We start from the raw sequence: 25,528 nt of genomic DNA, 5'->3' as shown, positions 1-25,528 counted from the left end.
GTGTGAAAGCGGAATGGATGTGTGGCTAGTAATAGAGGCAGTGTGGATTGTTGAGAGAAGCATCTACCCGGAATGGATGTGTGGCTAGTAATAGAGGCAGTGTGGATTGTTGTTGAGAAAGCATCTACCCGGAATGGATGTGTGGCTAGGTAATACAGTGGTGGATTGTTGAGGAGAAGCATCCACCCGGAATGGATGTGTGGCTAGTAATAGAGGCAGTGTGGATTGTTGAGAGAAGCATCTACCCGGAATGTGGCTGTGTGAGCAGTGTGGATTGTAGATAGAGGCAGTGAGGCAGTGTGGATTGTTGAGAAAGCATCTACCCGGAATGGATGTGTGGCTAGTAATAGAGGCAGTGTGGATTGTTGAGAGAAGCATCTACCCGAAATGGATGTGTGGCTAGTAATAGAGGCAGTGTGGATTGTTGAGAGAAGCATCTACCCGGAATGGATGTGTGGCTAGTAATAGAGGCAGTGTGGATTGTTGAGAGAAGCATCTACCCGGAATGGATGTGTGGCTAGTAATAGAGGCAGTGTGGATTGTTGAGAGAAGCATCTACCCGGAATGGATGTGTGGCTAGTAATAGAGGCAGTGTGGATTGTTGAGAGAAGCATCTACCCGGAATGGATGTGTGGCTAGTAATAGAGGCAGTGTGGATTGTTGAGAGAAGCATCTACCCGGAATGGATGTGTGGCTGGCTATAGAGGCAGTGTGGATTGTTGAGAGAAGCATCTACCCGGAATGGATGTGTGGCTAGTAATAGAGGCAGTGTGGATTGTTGAGAGAAGCATCCATGTGTGGCTAGTAATAGAGGCAGTGTGGATTGTTGGAATGGATGTGTGGCTAGCTATAGAGGCAGTGTGGATTGTTGAGAGAAGCATCTACCCGGAATGGATGTGTGGCTAGTAATAGAGGCAGTGTGGATTGTTGAGAGAAGCATCTACCCGGAATGGATGTGTGGCTAGTAATAGAGGCAGTGTGGAGTAATAGAGTCAGTGTGGATTGTTGAGAGAAGCATCTACCCGGAATGGATGTGTGGCTGGTAATAGAGGCAGTGTGGATTGTTGAGAGAAGCATCTACCCGGAATGGATGTGTGGCTAGTAATAAAGGCAGTGTGGATTGTTGAGAAAGCATCTACCCGGAATGGATGTGTGGCAGGTTACAGTGGCATGGTGGACGGTGGAGGGAGGCATCCACCCGGAATGGATGTGTGGCAGGTTACAGTGGCATGGTGGACGGTGGAGAGAGGCATCCACCCGGAATGGATGTGTGGCTGGTTATAGCGGCCGGAGCTAGTGTGGAGACAGGCTTCTACCCGGAACGAGTGATGAAGATGTTTGCTACTAGAGGTTTCACGTGACTTCATTTTTACCAAGATAAATTCCAACGCTTTTGTAATGTTTTGGTTTAAATTTATTTTGCATAAATAGAAATATAGACAACAGAAACAGCAGATCATGTATTAAACTCTAGCATGTAATTATGCAAGTCCAATATGTCGATATGTGTATCATGTGCTTCAAACAAGCAGCTCACCAGTGGTCAGAAATACACCACGTGACAAGCAACTGCATAGCAAGAATATCTTCAAGAAGGCACTGTATTGAATAAATAGGAAGGACTGCTTAACAGAAACACAAGAAACAAAAATAATACAAGGATGATCTGAAGTATTTAAGGCACTTATCTGAGTGTGGTATATACGTTGCCTCTTTTAACAGGCATATTTTGGTTTTAGTAGAATGGTTTCTGAGTTAAATGAACTAGAGTGTCCATGCTATATCATGGACTCGTGGAAGATTCTGAGACAAATATTATCATTTGTTGAGAAAGATATTCCGTGGGTAAAACTAGCTCCTGAGACAGAGTAAAGGTGTTTAAAATTACAGATCTACCTCAACCGTAGAAAATTGTATTATGTACGAACGAAAGACAGCTATGTGCACACGCAATATTGCAACAAATCATTATGACCGACCATTATCCAGGGGTGTATATTTCTTTAAAAACTGCTGAACAAAATATTGAAAATAAAAACCCACAGAAAGTCCATGTTTGGATGCTCTTAAAACCTTTTTCGGCTTCAATGTTCTGAGAAATAAATTATATAAAACAATGACCGACAAAAATATTTGTGTCGGCAAGAATGTCCAAATGGTCAGACCATGATTGGCTTTATGCCAGGTGCACCAAGAGCTACTGAAAAGACACATCCTGCGATTCTACCGAACAAGTTTGATTGCATTTCGCCTGATCACAGTTGGTGGAATCAGTGGTCCCAGTTGGCGTAAACTGCACCAACACCAAGTAGTATTCAGATCGGACTCGTGTGTGAGACGTAATACCAGTTGACACACTTCTTGAATCACCATAGTGGCACGAGGCAGGAAACGGAAGTTCGTCTGACTTCTGCTCATGAATACATCGTGGTTTGAATAAACTGAAACAGTCAGAAAAAGTGTAATTTATAAACATGACAGTAGTGATGATGATGATGATGAAGACTTGGACTGAGGTCGGTCCTAAGATTAAAATACTCACGTTATTGATATTGGTGAAATCTGCTGTTCTGTGCGCTTCTGTGAAAAGATAACAGCGTGCATTCAACTAATTGCTAAATATTCCAACGGCAGATTATTTTCCAGTTGTGAGAACGATGTGCGCTTAACGTTTGTCATAGAGCAAGGATACCACCAAATGGTCAGTTATTGCGAGTGAGTGAGTTTAGTTTTACGCCGCACTCGGCAATATTTCAGCAATATGGCGCCGGTCTGTAAATAATCGAGTCTGGACCAGACATGATCAACAGCATGAGCATCGATCTACGCAATTGGGATACGATGACATGTGTCAACCAAGTCAGCGAGCCTGACCACCCGATCCCGTTAGTCGCTTCTTACGACAAGCATGGGTTACTGAAGACCAATTCTAAACCAGATATTCACTGGTCTGGTCAGTTATCATTATCCAATAATCACATTCACGGAAATATTCAACAAAGATATTTTCTATCGATTTAATTTGGTTTGTTGTTTATTGTTTTTGCAATATGATGTGTAAATAACCGAACCATTAGGTCGCGTCTGATAACCAGCATGGGTTGTTGGGCCCTTCTCTAACCTGGAGCCCCAGGGCATGCTACAGACGATGCAAGAATAATGTGTGTATGACTTCAGCTTTAATATTTGGACCTTAACCCAATAAGCTTCTTACCAATCATTGTCTTTAGCCGCACTGCACACACGATGAAGTCTCCGAACTCAATTTGGCCTTCCTTGTTGCTGTACCGCATCACGATCGACTGTAGAGTGCGATTACTCAACCGGAAACCTGCCCGAGATATACAGTGTCATAAGTAGGTTGCTAGCACGGGGTCGTTGTGAATATATAAGAACGCAATGCACTTCCGGTTAAATGACGTCACTGACCAGCGCTTCCAGCTTGCTTCTGAGGAAACGTGTGTACTCTGCTGGTTGAATGATATTACTTCGGCTGGGAAATGCAAACCCTATGCATGCAGAGTATAAATTACATTTTTGAATAGAAACTTGGTACAAAATGTGTACACTTCCGGTTTAATTACGATGCACTTTTTATTTCAGCCAGACTCAGCTATAGTTGCTTTACTTACCTTTCTTAAGATTTTCAGGTTTTTTGCAAAGAGTTTTGTGTTTTTTGCCACACTTACCCATGAAGCCAGCCAGCCACGTAAGCAGTTACAACGCTTACTCCTAAACTGAGTCTCTCTCAACCGGAGTTGCCCACTTACCCACTGAGTTGAGAGCCAGCCTAAGCTCATAGGAGTTGAAGGATCCGCTCCGGTCTATGTCATACTCTCTGAACACACCCTAGAACAAATACATATGAGAACAAATTACAACAGTCCTGTCATAAGGGCCGTACCGTGCTTGCTCCGCGTTTTAAAAGATTACAGAAAGTAACTGCATGGTTTACAGCGCTGCTGACAACAACGATATTCTGTCTCAGCCCAAAATCAACCCACTCTGATGCCTTCTTTCATATAACAATTCTTGGAAGAAAACAAATCAGGGATTTCGTTAAAAATCTGTTTCTTGCGACGTAAAAATAAGATACTTTCATTCATAAGATAGTTTGACCCCAATCGTAATTTCCTCGAGGCGAGGGTTTGAGAGTAAGGACGACCAGATATGAAAAGAACCAGAAAAAGGGAACAGGGCAACAGGTCTTAACATGTTCAGTCGTAACATCAGTGTGTAGTGATTTGTGTGAGCCCGAGTGACAAAGATGAATGTGCCAGTCGGTCTTAAGCCTATTTCAAGTCTAGGTCCAGTCGATGCAGTAAGTAACTGACGTCAAACTATGGAAGCCCAGTGAATCAGAACGGTAACATTTTCACTGAAATTGTTCCGATTAAGAAGATTAATGTCACTTTGTATACACATAACTTTACAAATGAACGCCCAGGTCGTATTGAATTGAAGAAGGCTTCACTGTAATCAGGGTGATCCTAAACTCCTATTTTCTTATACACACGGGGCGGTGGGGTAGCCTAATGGTTAAAGCGTCCGCTCGTCACGCTGGAGGCTTGGGTTCGATTCCTCAAATGGGTACAATGTGCAAAACCCATTTCAGGTGTCCCCCGCCGTGATATTGCTGGAGTATTGCTAGGAGTATGGTATGTAAAACCATACTCACTCACTCTAATACATACAACATAAGCAACAGTAACAGAACATAGGTTTAACTGACTTGAATGTGTGTGAAGGATAGTCTGGTTTTACGTTACAAGAAATATTTCACTTCAAACAATTTACTCATGAGTGGAATCAAACAGACAAACGCTTGAACCACAAGGCCTCTGTGATGTCCCTTGAACGATCTGAAGCAAATCAGGCTCGTGTCCAGTATCTCTTTACATCCGTTACAACAGCACTTACCTCCCATCTTTTGAGGTCAGCCCACAAATCTCGGAACTCCTCGAATCCAAGCTTTCCAGAGAGGTCACCCTGGGAGTAGAGGTCAAGGACAAACAACCTAAACGTCTCCATGACTACCAATTTAGTTACTTATATGAAGTAATAACTGGAATTATATGTGCTACATTGGTGTATATGCCCATTGTATATCTCACAGCACCAAAGGATACGTCATGCAGCGCCACCATACTCCGGCAGACGTCAATAGAAAAGCCCGAGAACTGGAACTCTGAAAACAAAATGTATCTGCTGTCAAATGTTCAAGTGACTCATAGAAATTGAAAATTTGAAAATGTAACAAACGGCATTTTCTGTTGGTAACACTTTGCGTAGTGACGCTTGAAGATGAAAACTTTGCTCACATCTTGTTCTTGAGATTAAGATATTTTCATAAGTCAATTGTTTGCAAATATATTTTTATGTGAATTCCTCTTTGATGCAATGTATCAAGTTATTTCAAGAGTTGAGTTATTTCAACTCCAGGTAGAACGCAAGGGGAACCGTTCCATTCGTGTATGTAGAAAGCTTCCACCCCCATCCCCATCCCCGACAGAACTTTTACCATTGGCTTGAGTCATCATTGTAATTTTCCGATAGGTGTATGCATAATGTAAACGTGTGTACGTTTATATCTATTGTAAATCCTTCTGTTTAGAGAGCGAGTGAATGATCCCCCAGATATAGCACGGCGCCTGTATATTAATAATACGTCGCAGTAACGTGCCACGCCATTGGTAAGCAATCACCTCTTGCAGCTACCACAGCTCTAATATATCAGGAACAAATGTTAGGGCATCTGTGAAGTTCCAATAGTCCTGGATGGTTGTCAAACCGAAACATGAGTTTCATTAACCAGTTCAGACAATGACCTACTTTTCAGCCGATCCGAAAAGAGACACCACAAACAGCTATGGTTACACTGAATTCCAATTCCTTGTTTCATAAGAAAATGGTATTTACAAATGAATTTTAATTTTAAACTTTAACAACATCGTATTTTCTATATTTTATGGCGAGGTGTAGGAAGCATGACCTTAACTAAGACGTCACAGACTGCCCCTGTTTGATGAGGTCGTAAAATGATTCACAACTCATCTGGCTCACTGGTTACACCTGTTATGTGTTTTTGCGCTCATTCAGTGTAGTTTTGTAACGCACAATGTGATTGATATAATAACAAGTCCGTACCAGACCTCCAAACTTTTCTAGTGGCAGAGCCTCGTTTTGAGATTTCCATGATTTCCAGATATCCGTTTGTCAGAACACGCTGTACGACAAAGCACGCTGCACAAGGTGTTTGCAAGGATTAGACTGACTGACTGACTGACTGAGTTTGGGTTTACGCCGCTTTTAGCAATATTCCAGCAACATCACGGCGGGGGACACCAGAAATGGGCTTCACACATTGTGCCCATTCGAAACCCGGGTCTTCGGTGTGACGAGCCAACGCTTTAACCATTAGGCTACCCCACCGCCCCTTGCAAGGATTAGAAGGAGCGTAGAGTTGCAATATACAAGTGCTTAGATGTATCAATTAATACTGATTAATATTTATGTATCCAGTTGAATGAATTTGTTTCAGAATTCTGGACTAGTTATTGTACTAACTTGCGCAATAGGACGGAACTCAGCCAGCAGGAAACGAGACTGTTGTGTAATCAATGTTTTGACTTGATTTTTTGCTATGGTAAGTGCATGGATTTTTCATCTTAGGGCACTTGTAAGGTTCTTTTACACTAAAGTTCCTGGATGGTTCTGATACTACTAAGACACCTGCTTAGTTCTTTGATCTTAAGGTTTCTGTATGATTTCTGTAACGTAAACCATATACATGGATTAAATTATCCCAAGGCCGTTTTAATCACTTACTTTTCGTGAAGGCGAAGTTGAGGACATCCTGTAGCTCGTAGGCGTCAACCTCCATGTCGTCTCCGGCGATGGTGCGGAACCTGGCCAGGCGTTCCTCTTGTTCCCGGCTGTCTGCTGACGTCGGGGGCGGCGGCTGTAAGGAAGTAGTGAGAGGAAATGTACACAACTACACGGGGACAGACATTATTCTTAAGCTAATTGCTAGCAATTATTAGAAACGTCGTCACTTCGTGCTTCTATTCACACTCGTTTGTATTGTGTTATTGTACGGACTAGTATTATATAGATACCCATGCAGTGTATTATCAGAATCACGAAAACATTCAACTACTTTCAACTTATCAAGGCCCTATTAACACCTTATGCTTGATTAACGTCCCTATCGGGTATGCTTGGATGAGAGGAGGATGTTTTAAATAACACTACCAATTTATCAGGCCATTACGATGACACGTGTTTTAAACGTTGTAACCCCCAAATCGTAGAACATCAACTGGTATTGAATTTAATATCAATATGCCAAGGAGATTCATTATTAAATATTATGAGTTGGAGTAAAAGCTATTCCACTCCATAGCAGATGTGATGTCAACAAAAATGTGTCAGAGTGCTGAATCAAAATGTCAAGGTCAAAGAGGATAAAAAGGGAGATAATCCTCGAACAACATATCAGTACTTCCTGTGTAAGAGGCAGTAAATTTAACAAGCAAATCGCGCCAAGGAACCATGCTGTTAGAAGGTGGGCGCGTTCTACACTACATGCCTGGGTGTCAGTAGGATGGGGAAGAATGATCTAGCCATCATTCTTGTGATATTTTCTAATCTAAGTATCAGCCAAAACGCATGCATGAGAATGACAGATGTTGAATGAATATGAGGTTCCTGAAACGGATGGTGGAAACGGCTCCCACCCTCCCCATAATCCTCAATTTATCACCCTGAGTCGTATTTGCTCGCCCCAGAATTCCGAACATAAATCTTAAAAGCGCGTCAGAATTCACTGACAGGCAGAACATCGGTCATTGTCAAAAGCCTTCACAACATTAGTTTTAGCCATGTAGGTTTGAATTTGAATTGAAGTAACTGCAAAATGCTGAAAAATAAAATATATAAAGAATTGTTTGTTCAGCGTTATATTTGTCAAGTCGACTGCTCAAAACAAATAAGATTTTATTTTCGTCCCGCGCCGGAGTCCAGTATACCCTGTGTTGGCCATGGACAACACATGCCGGTAGGCAGCTTCAGGGCACTGTAGAAGACACGTAATTGACGTGTATGTAGAAAACTCGTTATGCGAATGTAGTAAATGGTACACTGGAGCCTCGGAGTTAACATAGCATGGTTTGAATGAGGTGTTAACAAACAGAAATTATACTGCGTGTGAAACAGGTAACTAGGTGCTCATAAAGATACTCACGTAGTCATTCTGAAATGGAAGGTGCACTGAACGAATGAAAATGATTGTGCATGACATGAGAGTAAAATGTCTTGTACATGGGCAACCATCCATACCTGATCCACATAGAATACAACACCGAACTATAAAATACTCACGAAGTTCGACGGTTGGGTTACAGCGTTGGAACCTCCTACCAACGCTTGTGGATAACATGTATGGATCTACACACAATTTACACAGACACTAGGTCATAACATAGAATCTTGTAAACCATGCAGGGGTATTCACACAAAAAAACATTAGACATTAGTGAATCTAATTCTTGTTCATGCATCAATAAAAAACACACTACGCGTCCTAACTTGCGAAACATGCGTAGACAAACATACATTTTGTTCTAAAGATGCAATTCAGGGCAGTGGTCCCTAAGGTTAAAATCCTAAGACCATGCGTTCATATTTGATCGACAGTTTGTCAGCAGTATCAAGTTTGTGGGCTTCACAAGGTCATAAATGTTGAGTTCCTTTTGAGTTCCGAGTTTACTAAAAATCAAACAGGGTTATGGGGTAGCCTCCTGGTTGAAGCGTTCACGTTGATGATCCGGGTTCGATTCCCCGCAAGGATATAATGTTTCGGTTGTCCACCGCCGTGATGTTGCTGTGATATTGCTAAAGGCGGCGTAAAACCCAACTCAACTCAATCACTCACTCATTAGACCAAACGGCTGTATGGTTGCGTCCTGCTACACATTGATGCGGACTACTTTGAGAGCACTCACCTCGGTTTCAACAAACTTGGTTTCCTCGTCCAGTTCCCTGCAATGCGCAACACAAACATGAAGCCAGTTGTATACCAGTGGCGTATTTTAAGTTGTCCATCGGTCTTGGTGGGGACATAGGTTGATGAAGCCTCTATATGAGTTTACATCAACCCACGTGACCCGATGGACAAAGGGTGGAATAACTTATTTATATTGCAAGTATAACTGACGCATGTACGATCTCTGCAGGATCGGTCAGAATACTATAGCAGACGACAAAGAAAAAAACCCGAGTTATTTCCCCTAGATCTATTTCATTCGTACAAAATATCGTAAATATCTGGAGAAAAGTGTCTTACACCATTAATTCGAGATACCTAAATTTGTCTTTCGTGTTTTCGAACAGGATTCAAAACGAAGTTTCGATGCTGAACGGATCTACTGTAAAAGAATGGAGAGATCACTGAGCTGTGCTCCAATCATTCGCTGGTCGCAAGGAACTCAAGCCCTTGTCAACGACAATGACTATTCAGTATTCTGGATGATTGTATGCTCCTTGTTAATACACCCACGTTTGATGGTGGCCAAGATAAAACAAACAAGTAAAGGGTATTTGATGTTCTGGGTGCCGTTGTACAAAACAACCTTAGCGCCAAGACTACCTGAAGTCTATGTTGAGGTATGGGAGTTACGGTCTACTCAAAGCTAAGATCGCTTTGTACAGCGGCACCCTGGGGCTCCTTTCACGAAGCAACCTTTACTAAGGTTAACCTTAACCCCCATTCTTTAACATTGCACTAGGGTTACCTTAATGAATTACGATCACCTTAGTGCTTTGTGAAAGGAGGCCCTGGGCCTCAAGTGTGCAGTGATTCCGCGACTATTGTCAGTTTAGTAAAGTTTGCTAACGTTTTTAATCCAAGTGTATACATTCGTTTGGCCTGCAATATTTTTTTTCGAGCTGGGCCTACAATTTCGAAGCTCTCTTAGTGCTGAGATACTAGTAAGTGCCATACATTAACATTACCTTACGATAATCTTAGCGCTAAGAGAGCTTCGAAAATCTAGGCCCTGGTGTACATGCATGTCCACAGTGTCTCACTCTTTGACAGTTACTTACTGAGTCAGCTTGACCTTCTCTGTGAAGATCCGCAGCAGGAACTCCCCCTCCTGGTTTGGTTTGAATGTCGAGGGAACGATGACGTAATTTCCGGGCGGAAGTTTGTGCCTCCCACAAGACTCGCGTCTGTTGATAAAGGGTGGTGACTTCGCCACGGATGCGTTGTAGAGAAAGAAGTTTTTATCCAGCGTGCCTTGGTGATTGTCTTTCAGCTGGAGGACATGACACATAAACAGACCGGATATTGATGAAAATCTAATGTATTGCATCCTTTGCCCTAAAAAATGTTCGTGTAGCTTAATGTTGCTTGGCACCGTAGTCAGCAATCCAAAATCACCGGAGATACACACCAGTGACGCAACTCTGAGCTCGAGGTGAAAAATATATTGTATATGACGTAAGGGAATAGACCATCGAGAAGGAATACCGTATTTCCTCTAATAAGCGCTCCTGGCGCTTATTTTTTCAACGGACCTCCAGACCCGGCGCTTATTAGAGGACCGGCACTTATTAAAATACCCTGTATTTTGAAAAGCAGGGATGAGTACAAAGCCTTCATTCTGTCCATCATTTAAGGGACCATTCCTTAATATATTTATTTTTAGACCAAGGGAGAATACATTTGCGAAAAAATGCAAAGGTCTCTATACCCGGGGCTTATTAGAGGCCCGGCGCTTATTTCTTAAAGCACTGCTTTATCCCCGGCGGTTATTTGAGGCCCCGCGCTTAATAGAGAACCGGCGCTTAATAGAGGAAATACCGGTATACCTTGTATATGATGTAACCGATCTGGAGCAGGTCGACCCCCTCCTGTCTCTTCTTCCTTCTGTCTTTCTGCAGCAGTGCCACTATCACCGTGCACTCATCCTCGTCGTCCGTCTCGTCCGGGTCGATCAACGTCACGCGGAACTGGGGGTTCGTCCAGAAAGTTTCTATAGAGGAATTAAATTCAGAAAAATATGATATATTATGTTCTTGTATAGTTTGAATGATAGTTAACGTTGCTAGATTATCAGCGTAGTTGTTCATAGGCCCTAAGCACAAATGACACGACCCACATGTTGGTTACAAACTTTAACCTTTAAAGCGGTTTTGTTTGTGATTTGAATATGCACAATGGCCATGGTATAATAATCGATGCTCAAGCTCAAGCTAAATAGTTCGATTTCTTGGCCACGGTAAAGTCTTCGTCAAGCGTGTGTATGTTACTATGTGGCTCCAGTACCTTGGAGCCTTTATGTTTCGGTGTAGTGGCTATCGTTAACCTACGAATCGAGACCTGCTTTTACCAAGAAGGAAACCAGCGAGTGCTTCGACCAATGAACCAGTGTATATGCAGGATGTGCTACAGCCGTACGTCCTCTACTCTGCACATTGCGTCAGTGTCATGTAATGTTGGGGTTCGCATAAGGTCCTGCAGGGAGTTGGGTTCTGTCGGTATTACACCGCCATATTGGTCGTGAGTGTTCACGAGTTGTGGAAGGAACGCTGTGGTTTGCCGAGTGAGTGAGTGAATATTTATCGTCACATCGGCAATATTTCAGCCATATCGTGACGAGTGTGGTTTGACGACGTGCAAGACTGTAATGGTGATGTACCTGGGTGGTTTCCTCGGCAACCTCCACCACTGACGTGTTTGACCCAACTTCCGGTGTGGGTTGTGACCTCCCACCTCTTGACGGAGATCGCGCTCTCGTTGCACACGGGGTCAAGGTTACAGATCTCCAGCTCGGAGAAGTTGTTCAGGAAGTCAAACAAATTCATCCTGTCGCAGATGAAACACATTTGAGAGTATCATTAAAACAGTTAACGAAAATTTCATTTTGACCTTTTGGCTCAGATACTGCTTTCAGTAACGCTATGGAACCTGTCAAAACGTGTATCCCTTACGAAATTGAACTTGTTAAGGGTTACACACCTCAGCCTAGTTACGATCTGTAAACATTTCTCATTTGATAAGCAAATCTAGTTTTCAAGTAAACACTTTCTTTCAGACATCAGCCAAGTCAAGTCAAGTCAAGTTTATTGTATTCAAGGCCTCCGGCCCATATACAAGGAGTTACATACATATACATAACTACAGTACATAATACAATGGCAATTATAATGGTTATGGCTTAGATAACCTATCATTTCTCAAGACAACAGCATGTTTTACAAATAGAGAAAGGTTACGGATAACAGTTTCATTTCTTGAAGTGAGAATCGAGACAAAGGCTATCGTTGGATATTTTGATAGATAATTACTTGAAATATACATACCTTCAATACCTCATAGCTGAGGGTAACTTTAAAATATCTCGATAGTGAGGCGTACAGACGGTCATAACTAACTGACCAACTAGATAATCAACTAGAACCTACCTAGAACACTAAGAATACCATTGATAGAACCAAAGGTGAACACAGCAACGTTTACATCACCATTTGAATGTTAACGCCGAACCTAAATACATACAATGTTAGGTGTTGCCTGAGCAATTCCCGTACGACTACGAGTTATCTTTCTTGGTACCACTACACCAGATTTGAAGACCCGTGAAGACCCATGAAGACCCGGGTTAGAATCTGTCTCCAGCAACCCATGCTTATAGTAAGGGGCAACTAATGGGATCGGGTGGTTAGGCGGGCTGATTTGGTTTACACATGTCATCATACCCCAATTGCATGGGATCACGAGATTGTCTGGTCCACTGTGACTCGATTATGTACAGACCGCCGTCATATAGCTGGGATATTGCTGAGTGCGGCGTTAAACAACAAGCCAACACTATGAAAAGAAAGAGAAGTAAACTAACCAGAACTCGCCGTCGTCATCAAACGTGAGCCCGAGACTCTGCTTCTTGTACTCCGGGAGTCTCTCCCACTCCTGCGACCTGAAACAGTCACGACACTGTCTGGGAGGACACCTCAGTTAGCAGGTTTAATGTAACATATGTTGTATTTGGGTTTACACATTCTCGATAAAGTGCAGATTCGTGTGCACTCGGCTAGTGGAAGCCAGAGTGGGCTATATGGTTTACTTTGTGTACCAGCGATGAGGTGTCTCAGTCTGGGAGTGACTTCGATTCCAGGATGGGACTCGACCCAAAAAGGTACTAGAATATTTACGTTCTCGAAAAGCGTAATCCAAAACACATTTGCTGTTGAATAACTTTGTCATAAAAAGTCGACACATTGTCTAATCAACATTAAGGCACACTCGTTTTCAAAAAGAGAACCGCCAGCCTTCCCTGGCTGAATGCCATTATCCCTACCCACGGACCTGGATTTACACAATCATCATAATAACGCAGAAGTACCAAGGGAATCATAATACCACAAATACCAAAGGGAATCCCTTATGCCCACACAAGTACCAAGGGAATAACGTAATAACACAAGAAGTACCAAGGGAATCATCGCCAACACAAGGAGTACCAAGAGAATCATAATAACACAAGTGAAATTATAGGGAATCATCATAACACAGAGGGTGCCAGAGAGATGCTAATAATAACACAGTGCCAAGAGAATCATAATGCCACACAGAAATTGCCAAGGGAATCATAATAACACAAGTAACAAGGGAATCATAATAACACGCGGTACCGAAATCATAATATGCTGCACAGAAGTACCAAGGGAATCATAATAACACAAATTACCCAGGAGATCATGAATTACACAGAGTTGCCAAGGGTCCTTAATAGCTTACAGATTTCCATAGTTTTCGAAATTGATTTCCATTGAATCCAAATGTTGCTTACAATATGATTAATGAGGATACGTCCCATTGGACCCAACACTGGGGATATTGATATATCGTCCTAGTGTGTTTCATTGGACACAACACTGGGGATATTGATATATCGTCCTAGTGTGTTTCATTGGACACAACACTGGGGATATTGATATATCGTCCTAGTGTGTTTCATTGGACACAACACTGGGGTATTGATATATCGTCCTAGTGTGTTTCAGGGTGTTACTTTAAGAGGGATAAAGGCCATTTCAATATGCCTGCACTTGAATGAGCGACGTGCATGTACAAATAATTGTACATGAGAGTAGGTACTTATATTACATGGATAGCCTATACCATGCCACAGTTTAGCATGAACAGAGTGAGCGTGCTTAGTTATACACTGCTTTTAGCAATATTCCAACAATAGGCTCAGTGGCGGGGGTGGGGGGTTATCAGGGGATTCGAAGACACCCCCCCTTGAAAATGACTTCAGATCACATTGAAGATTTTATTTTTTTTGCGTTGGCGGAGCCAATGGGGGGTTAAAAGGGTTCGAACCCTCTGAACCCCCTCCTTCCAAAATTCCTGGATCCGCCCATGAGGCTTCACACATTGTGCTCATGTAGGGAATTGAACCCGGGTCTTCGGCGTGATGAGCGAATGCTTTACCGATAGGCTACCCCACCTTTAACAAGAATATCCCACACAGACAAATTTGAATGTTTTATCCTCTTAAAAATGCCGAACGCCAGGTCTTTTAACATCTTTTGGTATAGTTGGGGTGGGGTAGCCTAGTGGTTAAAGCGTTCGCTCTCACGCAGAAGACCCGGGTTAGATTCCCCACATGGGTACAGTGTGTGAAGCCAATTTCTGGAATCACCTGCCGTGATATTGCTGGTTCATTGCTAAAAGCGACGTAAAACCATACTCAGTAGGAATCGAACCGCCAGCCTTCCTGGCTGACGCTCTGTCCACTACCCATGGGCGTGGTTACACAATCATCATAATAACACAAGTACTGAGGGAATCATCAGTGAAATGTGTAACAACCCCACAATGTGTCAAGTGTCTACCTGTCACTCCAAGCCCCATTCCACTCCTTATCGTTACCCCAGGGGTTCCTAACGCGGAGTAGAGTCGTGTGATTCCCAGAGCCATCCACGTCGATCTGTCAGACAGAAACACCATGTATTTCACAATTGTATATCATATATTATAAGCTGATGTAATGTACAAACCAAATCGCCTATATGGTATTAATTCAAAATGATCACTAGTATTATGAAAATATAATAGCTTATATCTGACATACACGTAAAACGTGTATATACATATGGTATATGTACACATATGGACGGTATGAGTCATAAGCATGGAGAAAGGACCAACAGTGGTTAGTAAACCGCCGTGATCTGGTTTGATCTTAACATATTTATTCAAGAGAATAGATTGGGTACAAGTTATTCCAACTTAGTGAAACCCTCTCCTATTTACAGTGCTTACATGCAAAAGTGAAACAAACTATATGTACAGGGATAGAAACATATATACAAAAGGAGAATAAGACATTTAAAATAAAGTTATACATTGAATACATGAATTATTTAGATCATAAACATTACATCCAATTACTGAACCTTTTGGAGTTTGATATATACTTTTGAACTTCTTTAAAAATTTGAATATTGTCACTGTACGGAAGATCTGCATTGCCATTTAATAGTACGTGATCTGGTTATAGCTGATGTTGTACTGTATAGTCTTGTGTTGCTTTTAGTATTAGAAATCAGCAATTTCACTTTTAGAATACTCGAAATGGGCGTACGAGTGGGGTATTATCTCATAGGAACAGGAACCCGGACATTAGGCGTGAGGAGTGAACGCTTTAACCACTAGACTACCCCACCACCGACGTAGTACTGTAACTAGTGATAATGTTGTTCCTGCTGCGGCAGTACCTGTCTGACTGATGTCAGGCTGTAGGCGTGGCCAACGATGAGGCCGTTGTCAAGGCGGTGATGCTGGTCTACCGTCTGGCCGTCATACTACAACAAAAGACTCACGCATTATTTAAGCACGCAGTTCATGTTTTATCAAAATTACTACGACATATTTCACCATTTATTTTATATATTAGAACATTATTTCGAAAGCCACTGTCATTCAATATCTATCCGAGGACTGATTTACAAATATTTTAAACATGTGTAAATGTTCCTATTATTGAATGTCGAACAGTTATACGTACTGTTATAGTTATTTAGATAAATATTTTTAATACTCAAAATGCTTCTAACGCAGTTTCTGTATTATCAAAATTACAACATTATATACTTTCCAATTAAAATTACATTTTAAAACATTATTTCGAAAGCCACTGTGATTCAATACCTATCCGAAGACCGATTTAAAAATAGTTGAAAAACATGTAAATGTTCCTATTATTGAGTGTCGAACAATATGTATTATTACAGCTACAAAGCTATTCACCTTCAAACAATTTAGATGGATATATCTAATACACTATTTATCAAAAGTTTCTTACATCGATTGAGCAGGCCATGAGCGCCGATCTCTCGTGAGACTTCAGCATGATCTGGAGGAGGTTGGGCGGCCATTCCTTCAAAGTGAACACTTCCGCCAGACCCCCAGTGAAGTCCTCCATTGCCTCGTGCGCGGACCCGCCCTTCAGCGACTCGAATGACCCGTGTAGCCTGACAGATGAATGCACAGGGTATGCATGAGACGTCTGTTAGATGAATGCACGGAGTATGTGACAAGGAATGTACAGATATGCATGAGGCGTTTGTCAGAGAGACGAACTCTTTAAAATGAGATCTCAGTTCTCGCTACCACAAAACAATGATCAGCGGATATACCACAACCGGTCAGAACGACCGTTCATCCGATTCTAGCAGAACCAGCATGCCGGGACATGGCAACTGGAATGTGTTTTCTAATATTTCAACCTCGAAAAGGTTATGGCAACGATAGTTACGTACAATACGTCCATATCTCGGTATACATTTGGTGCTTCTGTACTATATTGAATATCTGTCAGACATTCAGTCATTTTTCTTTTGTTACGTTCTCAATGTTTAGTTTGGAATCGAAGTCGCCAGTTTAAATCAAACGCCGTAAAGCACAAGAACGCTGGTTTCTGATTGGCTAACGTCGACTACCGAACAACTTATTTTGCCCCCAAATGACATTTGAAGGATATATTTTTAAACACATTTTATTCAAAAAGATAAAAATGCCAAGGTGACATAAATCCATCTTGATCCACATATCTTAAAGTTGTAAAGTCAACAATACACTTCTGTGGGACCTGAATACATGGTTTGTATTGATAATTGCAAATTTCTCTATCGGACCATAAAAATAGAGTATGTTACTTTAATAGTCCAGTAGCACTGTTTACAACTAGGTGTTATAAGTCCCGTAAGTAGGTCACGGCTCTTCGCGAGACCTTAGTACTTCCGGTGATAACCAACCTTTCATACCTTTTCGAATGGTCACATGGTTGTCAGTTGACAGTAAGGAACCAATAATCCTTGCAGGAATAACAAATTTCCGATCTAACCATCCCCATGTTAGCCAACTATTACAACTGTCAACAGCTGTGAGCCAAGCATGGTTGTACACTTGGTCCGGTCTAGTAAAGTCAAATTTGGCGGTCGCGCAATTTTGAACCAGAGCTGGTTCTTGAATATACGCTTGTCACCGGAAATCTGGTACCGGAAGTAAGCTGGGCCCCGTCTCGCATATCGGAAGTAGCGCCTCGCGAAACTTACAGGTCCTATTTAGTGTTTAAAGACTCACTTGGCATACGCTTTCTCTAAGAGGGCGCTCCAGAACTCCCTCTGTGTGTCCGAGTGCATGTAGATGAGCTGACCGCGGTAGGTCGGTAGCAGTCGGTCGTCCACCACCACATCCAGCCACTCGCCCTGATACCACAACCGGAACCGGAAGGCTCCACAGTAGTCATGTTGGAAACTCTGGTCAGGGGGGACAACTCTGGCGAACAACTTCTGGTCGCAGGTGAGGGATGCAACTGCGGCTATCAACCAACAGTCATCTGGAAATACAAGGGGTGTGATGTACATGGTTTAGAAAATAACGTAATGGACACAATAAGATCACGTCTACAAGGACTGGACATGTACACTTGATATTAGAAGTGGTTCATTTTAGTTTTTACAGTATTTTATCTTCATTGTTTTGACATTTGAGTGATGGGTTCACTGATGTTTGTTTGTTTGTTGTTTAACGCCCCACTGAACAATATTCCAGCTATATGGCGGTGGTCTGTAAATAACCGAGTCTGGACCAGACATTCCAGTGATCAACAGCATGAGCATCGATCTACGCAATTGGGATACGATGACATGTGTCAACCAAGTCAGCGAGCCTGACCACACGATCCCCTTAGTCGCTTCTTACAAGCACGAGATGCTAAAGACCAGTTCTAACTCGGATCTTCTCGGGTGATGTGTTCTTGAATATAACCAGGGACGGACCAGCGGAATGATTTAAGCATTACGTCTAAAATAACGCCCGTACGCTACATGTGGGAGATACGAATGTCGTAATGCTAGCGACGACGTCTTAAACGTTAGAACAGCCACCTACCGAGCTCTCCTTGAACCACGTCGAACCTGCTGGCACCCTCATCGATCCACTGGGGGTTGGAACATATCTCCTGCAACAATACACACACAGATGAAGCAGTGAGTCAGTGGTTTACATCACAGGTACCAATACATACTACGTCGACGTGATCGAAGGTTCGACACAACCGACAACTAATGAAAAAACCATTGAGACATACTGATACGTATATTCGACAGATTAAAGTTCGACACAACAGTGACTGACAGGTGCTCGTAAGTGCGCATGGCCGTTATACGCCCAATGCAGTTATTGTTATGTTAGTCAGTGTTATTATTATCCATCATAATCTCAATAACAGTTTCACATTGCACCACACTGACGAGTATCTCCAAACAACTCCTTCCCCCCACCTAATCACTCTCACATACAGTTGGACCTATCGTCTTGGCCATTAACAGGAGGAGCGAGTGATCAAAACTGAGGCCAGAATTTCATCGCATCGGTGGACCGTTGCTGATAAGCACTTAGTCTCTGAATATATATAATTTCTTGAAACAAATAACTCCATTTACAATGAAAAAGAGCCCCTGGGAGCTGGGAGATTTTGAGGAAAATCTCGACTTGCTTCATTTATGGCTATTGCATTGCAGAAAGGGCTGTGAGGGAGGGAAATAACGTGAGACAGACTACGTTGCTGATGACATACATCCTGCTTGATCAAGACGTGACGAGTTGACGGATTCTTTGCTATAGCAGTTATGATACTGACTGTCACGATAAAACAATACTCACACTTTCGAGGGACACAAATCTTAATTGATAAATTGGGAGTGACCTATTTGTTGTATATGTTTACACGTTGAAATTATTTGATTTAATTCAAACGTAAAACGACGTATTTAGGGGGATAAGTAAAAGTATAAACTAAAACAATTATATACATTAAAACTGGAGCAACTTTGAATAATACTTACTGGCACTGCCAATTTGGAGAGCCTAGTACAATTTTAACATGAGTATTAATTAGATAAAGATACCACAAGAACACACATTGCATGGCACAATAAAACACCGACAGATCCCTATCGCTACAAACTTTATAGGGCTTGACTCGTCTTATCATATATATCAGTATGCTGATGTTGTGAGCGTTAACAACTGTAAGTACATGTTGTAGTATAATAATCCAGGGACCTGCTGTAACACGGGTGAAAATGATTAATTCTAAAACTATGCTACTCAACAAAATGCGCTACATATCTCTACCACATAACAGACAGGTAGGTATGCAAGGTGGTGCTGGCTGATTAACGTACATATGTCGCCTCTCCATTATCATACATCAGTAGCAGCAGAGTTGCTGTTACCGTACAACTCCGGTAATTCTTGCTGTCGGTAACCTACGACGGTAAGCTGGGTCCCGTTTCACTACGATCCTGACATTACGACTGTCGTAACTCCTGTTGGGTTGGGCTGTTGTTTAACGCCGTACTCAGCAATATTCCAGCTATATTGCGGCGGTCTGTAAATAATCGAGTCTGGACCAGACAATCTAGTAATCAACAGCATGAGCATCGATCTACGCAACTGGGATACGATGACATGTGTCAACCACGTCAGCAAGGCTGACCACCCGATCCCGCTATTCGGCAAGCATGGATTACTGAAGATCAATTCTAGCCCGGATCTTCACGGTTCGTAACTCCGTGTAGGTTTAACATACATTTACGATAGTCGTAGCGCTACGAATGTCGTAGCTCCGTGTAGTTTAACATGCACTTACGACAGACGTAGCGCTACGAGTGTTGAAACTACTGTAGTGTAACAAAGACCTACGACGGTCGTAGAGCTACGAGTGTCAAACATAGTATGATATCTCACTACAGCCGTAGCGCTACGGTCACTTTGTGAAATGGGACCCTGTTCTAAATTAAAAAGTGAATGACTAATGCTTTACGCGGCTTTGTGCGGGTCTGTAGGTTGGTTCTTCAGTTCCAGCTTGATTTGGTTTTCTTTGGTGTGAACGAGTTTTGTTTCACACCGCATTGAAAAGCAATTCAGCGATATCACTAAACGTGACAGCTTAGTTCTGGGGGCTAGTCAGAAGTGAGGCCGGATTTTGACGTTTACCACCAACGAGTTCGTGTATGTTGATGACAAACCAACAATCATGATTACGACCAATCTGGGATTCGAACCCACGATCACAGGGATCGAGGCACGCTTCAGGAGCGTAACTCTGCTCAGCGACCTCGGGCTCCTGAGACTTCAGGCTACCCCAACCACAAGTAACCCAACATAACATAAGACAATGGCATCGGAAGTGCTTATCATATTTGTCGGACTACTAAATCTATATTTTTTGTCAATTTTATGTCGAAGTCATGCTGGATGTCGTGGAGATAAAACACCAAATGGTCGATCACGGGGATTGTGTGTCTGACACTGGGATATTGGTAACCTGACCGTACTTGACTTCAAGGTGTACTCTTCTACCTGATACCTGTCCGAGCAAGGTAACACCTGCACAACCTGACCTATACTCACGTACTGAGAACACGCGCTTAACACAACCACGCGCTTAACACAACCATCAATTGATGAACGATATATGTCAGCTTCATACTCGATCAATAGTCGCAACATGCTGCTCCCCAAACCACATTTAATAATGGCTCATTATCGATAGTCGTTTTCAGTTCGGCCAGGCAACAAGTGGGCCCTCTCAAAGGTGTATTACGACTTTACAATAGGCATTAGGAACAGTTTGACATACATACACGATGGGCAGATCAGTATTGCATTTAATTATAGGCAGGTGTCTGTTCGTACGATAATACAAATAAAATGCACATATATACTGCTCTATTGATCATGAACTCAGATTACACGGTATACTTGAGAAGGTATTCGACATATATTGTATGCATTATGGCAGCAGGTACAAGAATAAGGACGTTTATACCACATGTGTGGACAATACACGTAGTAGATGCTGCTTTGATAGCCAATTGATACATCAGCTCACTCGATGCATGGCATAAAATGGCGTCATATAGTGTTACAGGTTGTAATGGACTGCATTAGGCGGTGCAGCGGAGGAAGGAAAACAAGAAAGAGTGCGATTCGAACCCATGATCATACGATCATGCCGTACTCAAGGGACGTAACTCTGCACAATGTGGTACAGTGTTATGCGGCGTAAGATGGCGTTACATGAGAAAACCAACCTCAAGTAGGTACATATTATAGCGTTATATTGGATTAAGGTGACATAACATATTGGGCAAAATAAAGCGTTAGGTTGAAGTTATAGGTTTGGTATGGGGCAGATGATTTCATAGAAATAAAGGAAATATATTTTTAGATATAATGGTGTTCATTATTCGGACTCCAGAATACCGTCGGCTCACTGGTGCGTAATCAGAATAACGGCGTTTCACTGGTCCGGACGTCGGTTTAATGGGGGCTCACTGTATTTGTAGAATGTAGAACATTGTCATCTTTGACGTTCTCGGTGAGGAATGAAATATTGTAAGGAAAGTCACCGTTAACATAAAAATGGCGTTAAAACGAGGAGTGAAAGAGACGTGTGGTATATAACCAACGTGTCTGGTTTGATCGACGTCAGTATCAGCTGACATAAATCACTTCCACTGTATCCAAATAGTTGATACAGGGTTTGCATTTATTTCTACATATATAGGACACGGGACATGTATTCACTATTTTTATTATTCAGTACAAAGTCGCTGCCCCACTGGCCAACATCTCGCAAAAGGGGCGGTGGGATAGCCTAGTGGTTAAAGCGTTGGCTCGTCACGCCGAAGACCCGGGTTCGAATCCCCACATGGGAACAATGTGTGAGGCCAATTTCTGGTGTCCCCCGACGTGATGTTGCTGGAATATTGCTAAAAGCGGCGGAAAACAAAGCTCAGTCAGTCAGTCATCTCACAAAATGTGAGGAACCCTAAAGAGACTTAGAAACAATGCACAGTGGAAAATAATAATCTTTTAAATAGGTAGGACTGTTTGCGACCATAATTAATGCCTATGAGACTAAATCTACGTTTTAATTACAGAGAGAACCTGTTCACGAAGTAGGCTTACAGAATAAGGACTCCCTTTACGTTCATGGTGAATATATTGATATGCCTGCCGTTACAATATCCTGTCTCTGGTTAATCGTTTACATCAGCTGTTGAATATGTCGCTCTAGCAGGGAGACTATACGGAGCATAGTCAAAGTGAATGTCGGATGTACTGCGTCATTCTTCATCACACAGGGGCTCTGTACCTATTTTGGGGAAACACGTACGTAATCAGTAACCTAGAAATAAATTTAATTTTTCGGTAAAGAACCTTAAGTAAGGCTATCAAATCCAAAATGATAACTAGTAGGATAAATGGAGGACAGTTGATAACAAACGATGAGAAAAAACAGATACTTACAACATAAATTCGTACAAGTTTAAAAGTGTTTGCACTTCACAGACCGTTGTTGTCTAAAACTGAGATTGAATAACTTGAATACCTAACCTAGCGAGGTAGCATGGCAGTTACAAGGGAACGTTAGAAAGGTGGAGAGAAAGTGCATTTTTACGTTGTGATAAGAAACGCATCAAATAGCATGGTTGGCTAGACTTACTTTAGGTCGCTTCCACTCTATTTGCCGTCTCGGCGGCTGACTGTAATATAGCGAGCTGCTCTCCGCGGGGAACTCGGGATCCTCAAAAAGTGCACGCCTCGCCAGGCAGTTCCTTTTGATTTCCTCATAGCTCTGCCCAGCGACGCCGTGAATGTGATGCTGCCTCATGGACCTGCGAGGTCTACGTCCGGAGATGACGAAGCGGTAGCGGGTTTGATACATTGTGGCGACAGATCGGTGGAAATATAATAGGCAAGATTGATCAAATTCCCGCTCACGGTATAAGTACCATTGAGCGTGGCAGTTTACGCGGAAGGAGTTTAGGCCATGCTCTGTGTCAACACGAAACCCGCCATTACGCTGAGGTTAAGGAGTCTCTGCTGAAACAATGTATCATTCCCGCGGTGATTACAGAGGTTGACAATAACAGACAAACTTGATCCGTACTTGTACGTGTGTGAAGACGGACAGGCCTTGACTCGAAAAGGGTCGTGGGGTCACATTTCATTGGTAACGGAGACGCTTCTCAAGCTCTGCCGCACCTAGTCGACTCAACTTTCAAGTCCGCTTCTTAAAGTGAATGTATCTATTTGCGCCCATTTCTTATCAGCGTTCTTAACTGGCACGCCGTGGCAGGAAGGTAGAGACGGGGCTAAAAGGAAAAATACATGTACAACAGATAGAGAGAGTAGCAAAAGGGCTCTCTCCATGGGCGGATCCAGGAATTTTGAAAGGGGGGTTCAGGGAGTTCGAACCCCCTGAATCCCCCAATCCCCCCTCGAAAAAAACGCAAAAAAAAAAATCTTCAATGTGGTCTTAAGTCATATTCAAACCCCACCACCACCCCCACCCCCACCCATGCTCTCTGTCTCTCTCTGTCACACACACAGAGAAGCAAAGAGTCTTAAAGGGACCGTTCATAATTTATGGCTGGGTGTGGGGGGGAGGTGGTGTGTGGGGGTGATGATGATTTTTATGGAGAAGTATGTACAATCTGAATGCCCCCCCCCAAATGTATGTACAAAATAAGTCTCACACACACACACACACACACACACACACACACACACACACACACACACACCACCCCGCATGTCGTGTACAACATCAATGACTCTCCCTCCCCTTCCCATTATTTCTAGGCATAATGTTAAACATATTTTTATGAACAAAATTGCTGACCCCCACTAGTACGTGTGTACAAAATTGCTGACCGCCCTAGCTCCCCAGAACAAAATGGGTGAACCCCCCTAAAATCATCACCCACCACCCACCACCCCCAGCCATAAATTATGAACGGCCCCTAAAGTAAAATACAATATACACACGCTTACACACACACATTCACGTCTGTGAGTGAGTGAGTGAGTGTGTATATATACAAGTACATTAGATGTCAAGTCAAAGTTAAGTATTATGTGGGATGCAGAATACATGGAGTGGATTTCCCCAACGACACGTATCATTGTTTATGATCGTACAGGTCCATGTATGTACTTAGAATATACGTAAAGTCGTCCCCCCATTTCGTTCAGAAATAGAATAAGCATTCATTAATGTAAATGGGATTTATGAAATATTTTATTAAGACGTGACGCTGGGTATGGCTAACGTTTCCGCGCAGCTGTGGTTTGGTAACCTAATATCGTGTCTGGTGCGGTTAAACGCGTAGTTTCTCAACTAGACTAACGCTTAGTCTCTGAATGTATAAATTTTAGATAGTAACAAATAATCCCAATTGAAAAGGACTGACTGACTGAGTTTGGTTTTTACGCCGCTTTTAGCAATATTCCAGCAACATCACGGCGGGGGACACCAGAAATGGGCTTCACACATTGTGCCCATGTGGGGATTCGAACCCGGGTTATCGGCGTGACAAGCAAAAGGTTTAACCATTAGGCTACGCCACCGCCCCAATTGAAAAGGAGCCCCAGTGAGGTGGGAAAAACAGAACCTGAGAAAATCTAGACTTGCTTCATTTAGAGATTTAACATTGCAGGAAGGGTTAACCAGAAGGGTAAATAATGTGGCTTAGGGACTGTGAGACAGACTTGTTCTCAACCATCAATGTGAAATATCAGAATTTAATTTACTCAAAGCCAGTCATGATTATATAAACAGGCACGGCTCCATGTAATTAGGAATAGGTATGTTTGCCTTTTTGTGGTGTACTGAGTGTTTCCACACACTGTTGGTTATATGACGTAGAATTTATTTACTAATTTGATGTTATGGGCCTCCTTTCACAAAGCACCAAGGTGATCGTAAGTCACTAAGGTAACCTTAGTGCAATGTTAAAGAATGGGAGTTAAGGTTAACCTTAGTAAAGGTTGCTTCGTGAAAGGAGCCCCAGGACCATTCACTGATGCTGGCACTGACACAATGTGGCAGATTCGTAATGGTTGTGAGTTACCAGGAGAATGTAACGC

At 42.5% G+C, this 25,528-nt stretch overlaps 1 protein-coding gene across 3 annotated transcripts; it reads right to left on the bottom strand.

The window, feature by feature from the left end:
* Positions 1–1,396: 1,396 nt before the first annotated feature.
* On the bottom strand, positions 1,397–23,611 carry LOC124284442 (calpain-A-like). Of its 3 annotated transcripts, none has more exons than XM_046720521.1 (19): positions 23,100–23,611; positions 18,470–18,539; positions 17,660–17,915; positions 16,380–16,548; positions 15,793–15,879; positions 14,908–15,002; positions 12,906–12,983; positions 11,706–11,872; positions 10,876–11,039; positions 10,108–10,319; positions 9,006–9,042; positions 8,383–8,448; positions 6,829–6,961; positions 5,130–5,188; positions 4,921–4,989; positions 3,771–3,849; positions 3,215–3,331; positions 2,543–2,580; positions 1,397–2,441 (listed from the first exon to the last, which is right to left on the bottom strand). In XM_046720521.1, the coding sequence occupies exons 1-19, from the start codon at positions 23,319–23,321 to the stop codon at positions 2,415–2,417; spliced, it is 2,145 nt and encodes a 714-aa protein (XP_046576477.1). In that variant the 5' UTR covers positions 23,322–23,611; the 3' UTR covers positions 1,397–2,414. The 3 variants fall into 3 exon arrangements, with proteins under 3 accessions (XP_046576477.1, XP_046576478.1, XP_046576479.1); XM_046720522.1 differs by lacking the exon at positions 8,383–8,448 and adding an exon at positions 8,246–8,254; XM_046720523.1 differs by lacking the exon at positions 8,383–8,448.
* Positions 23,612–25,528: the final 1,917 nt, after the last annotated feature.

This window comes from Haliotis rubra, unplaced genomic scaffold (assembly GCF_003918875.1).
Source record: "Haliotis rubra isolate DU_JTF1 unplaced genomic scaffold, ASM391887v1 Scf337, whole genome shotgun sequence".
NCBI lineage: Eukaryota > Metazoa > Mollusca > Gastropoda > Lepetellida > Haliotidae > Haliotis > Haliotis rubra.
The sequence above is the reverse complement of the archived record's forward strand: the minus strand, read 5'-3'. Positions and strand labels throughout refer to the sequence as shown.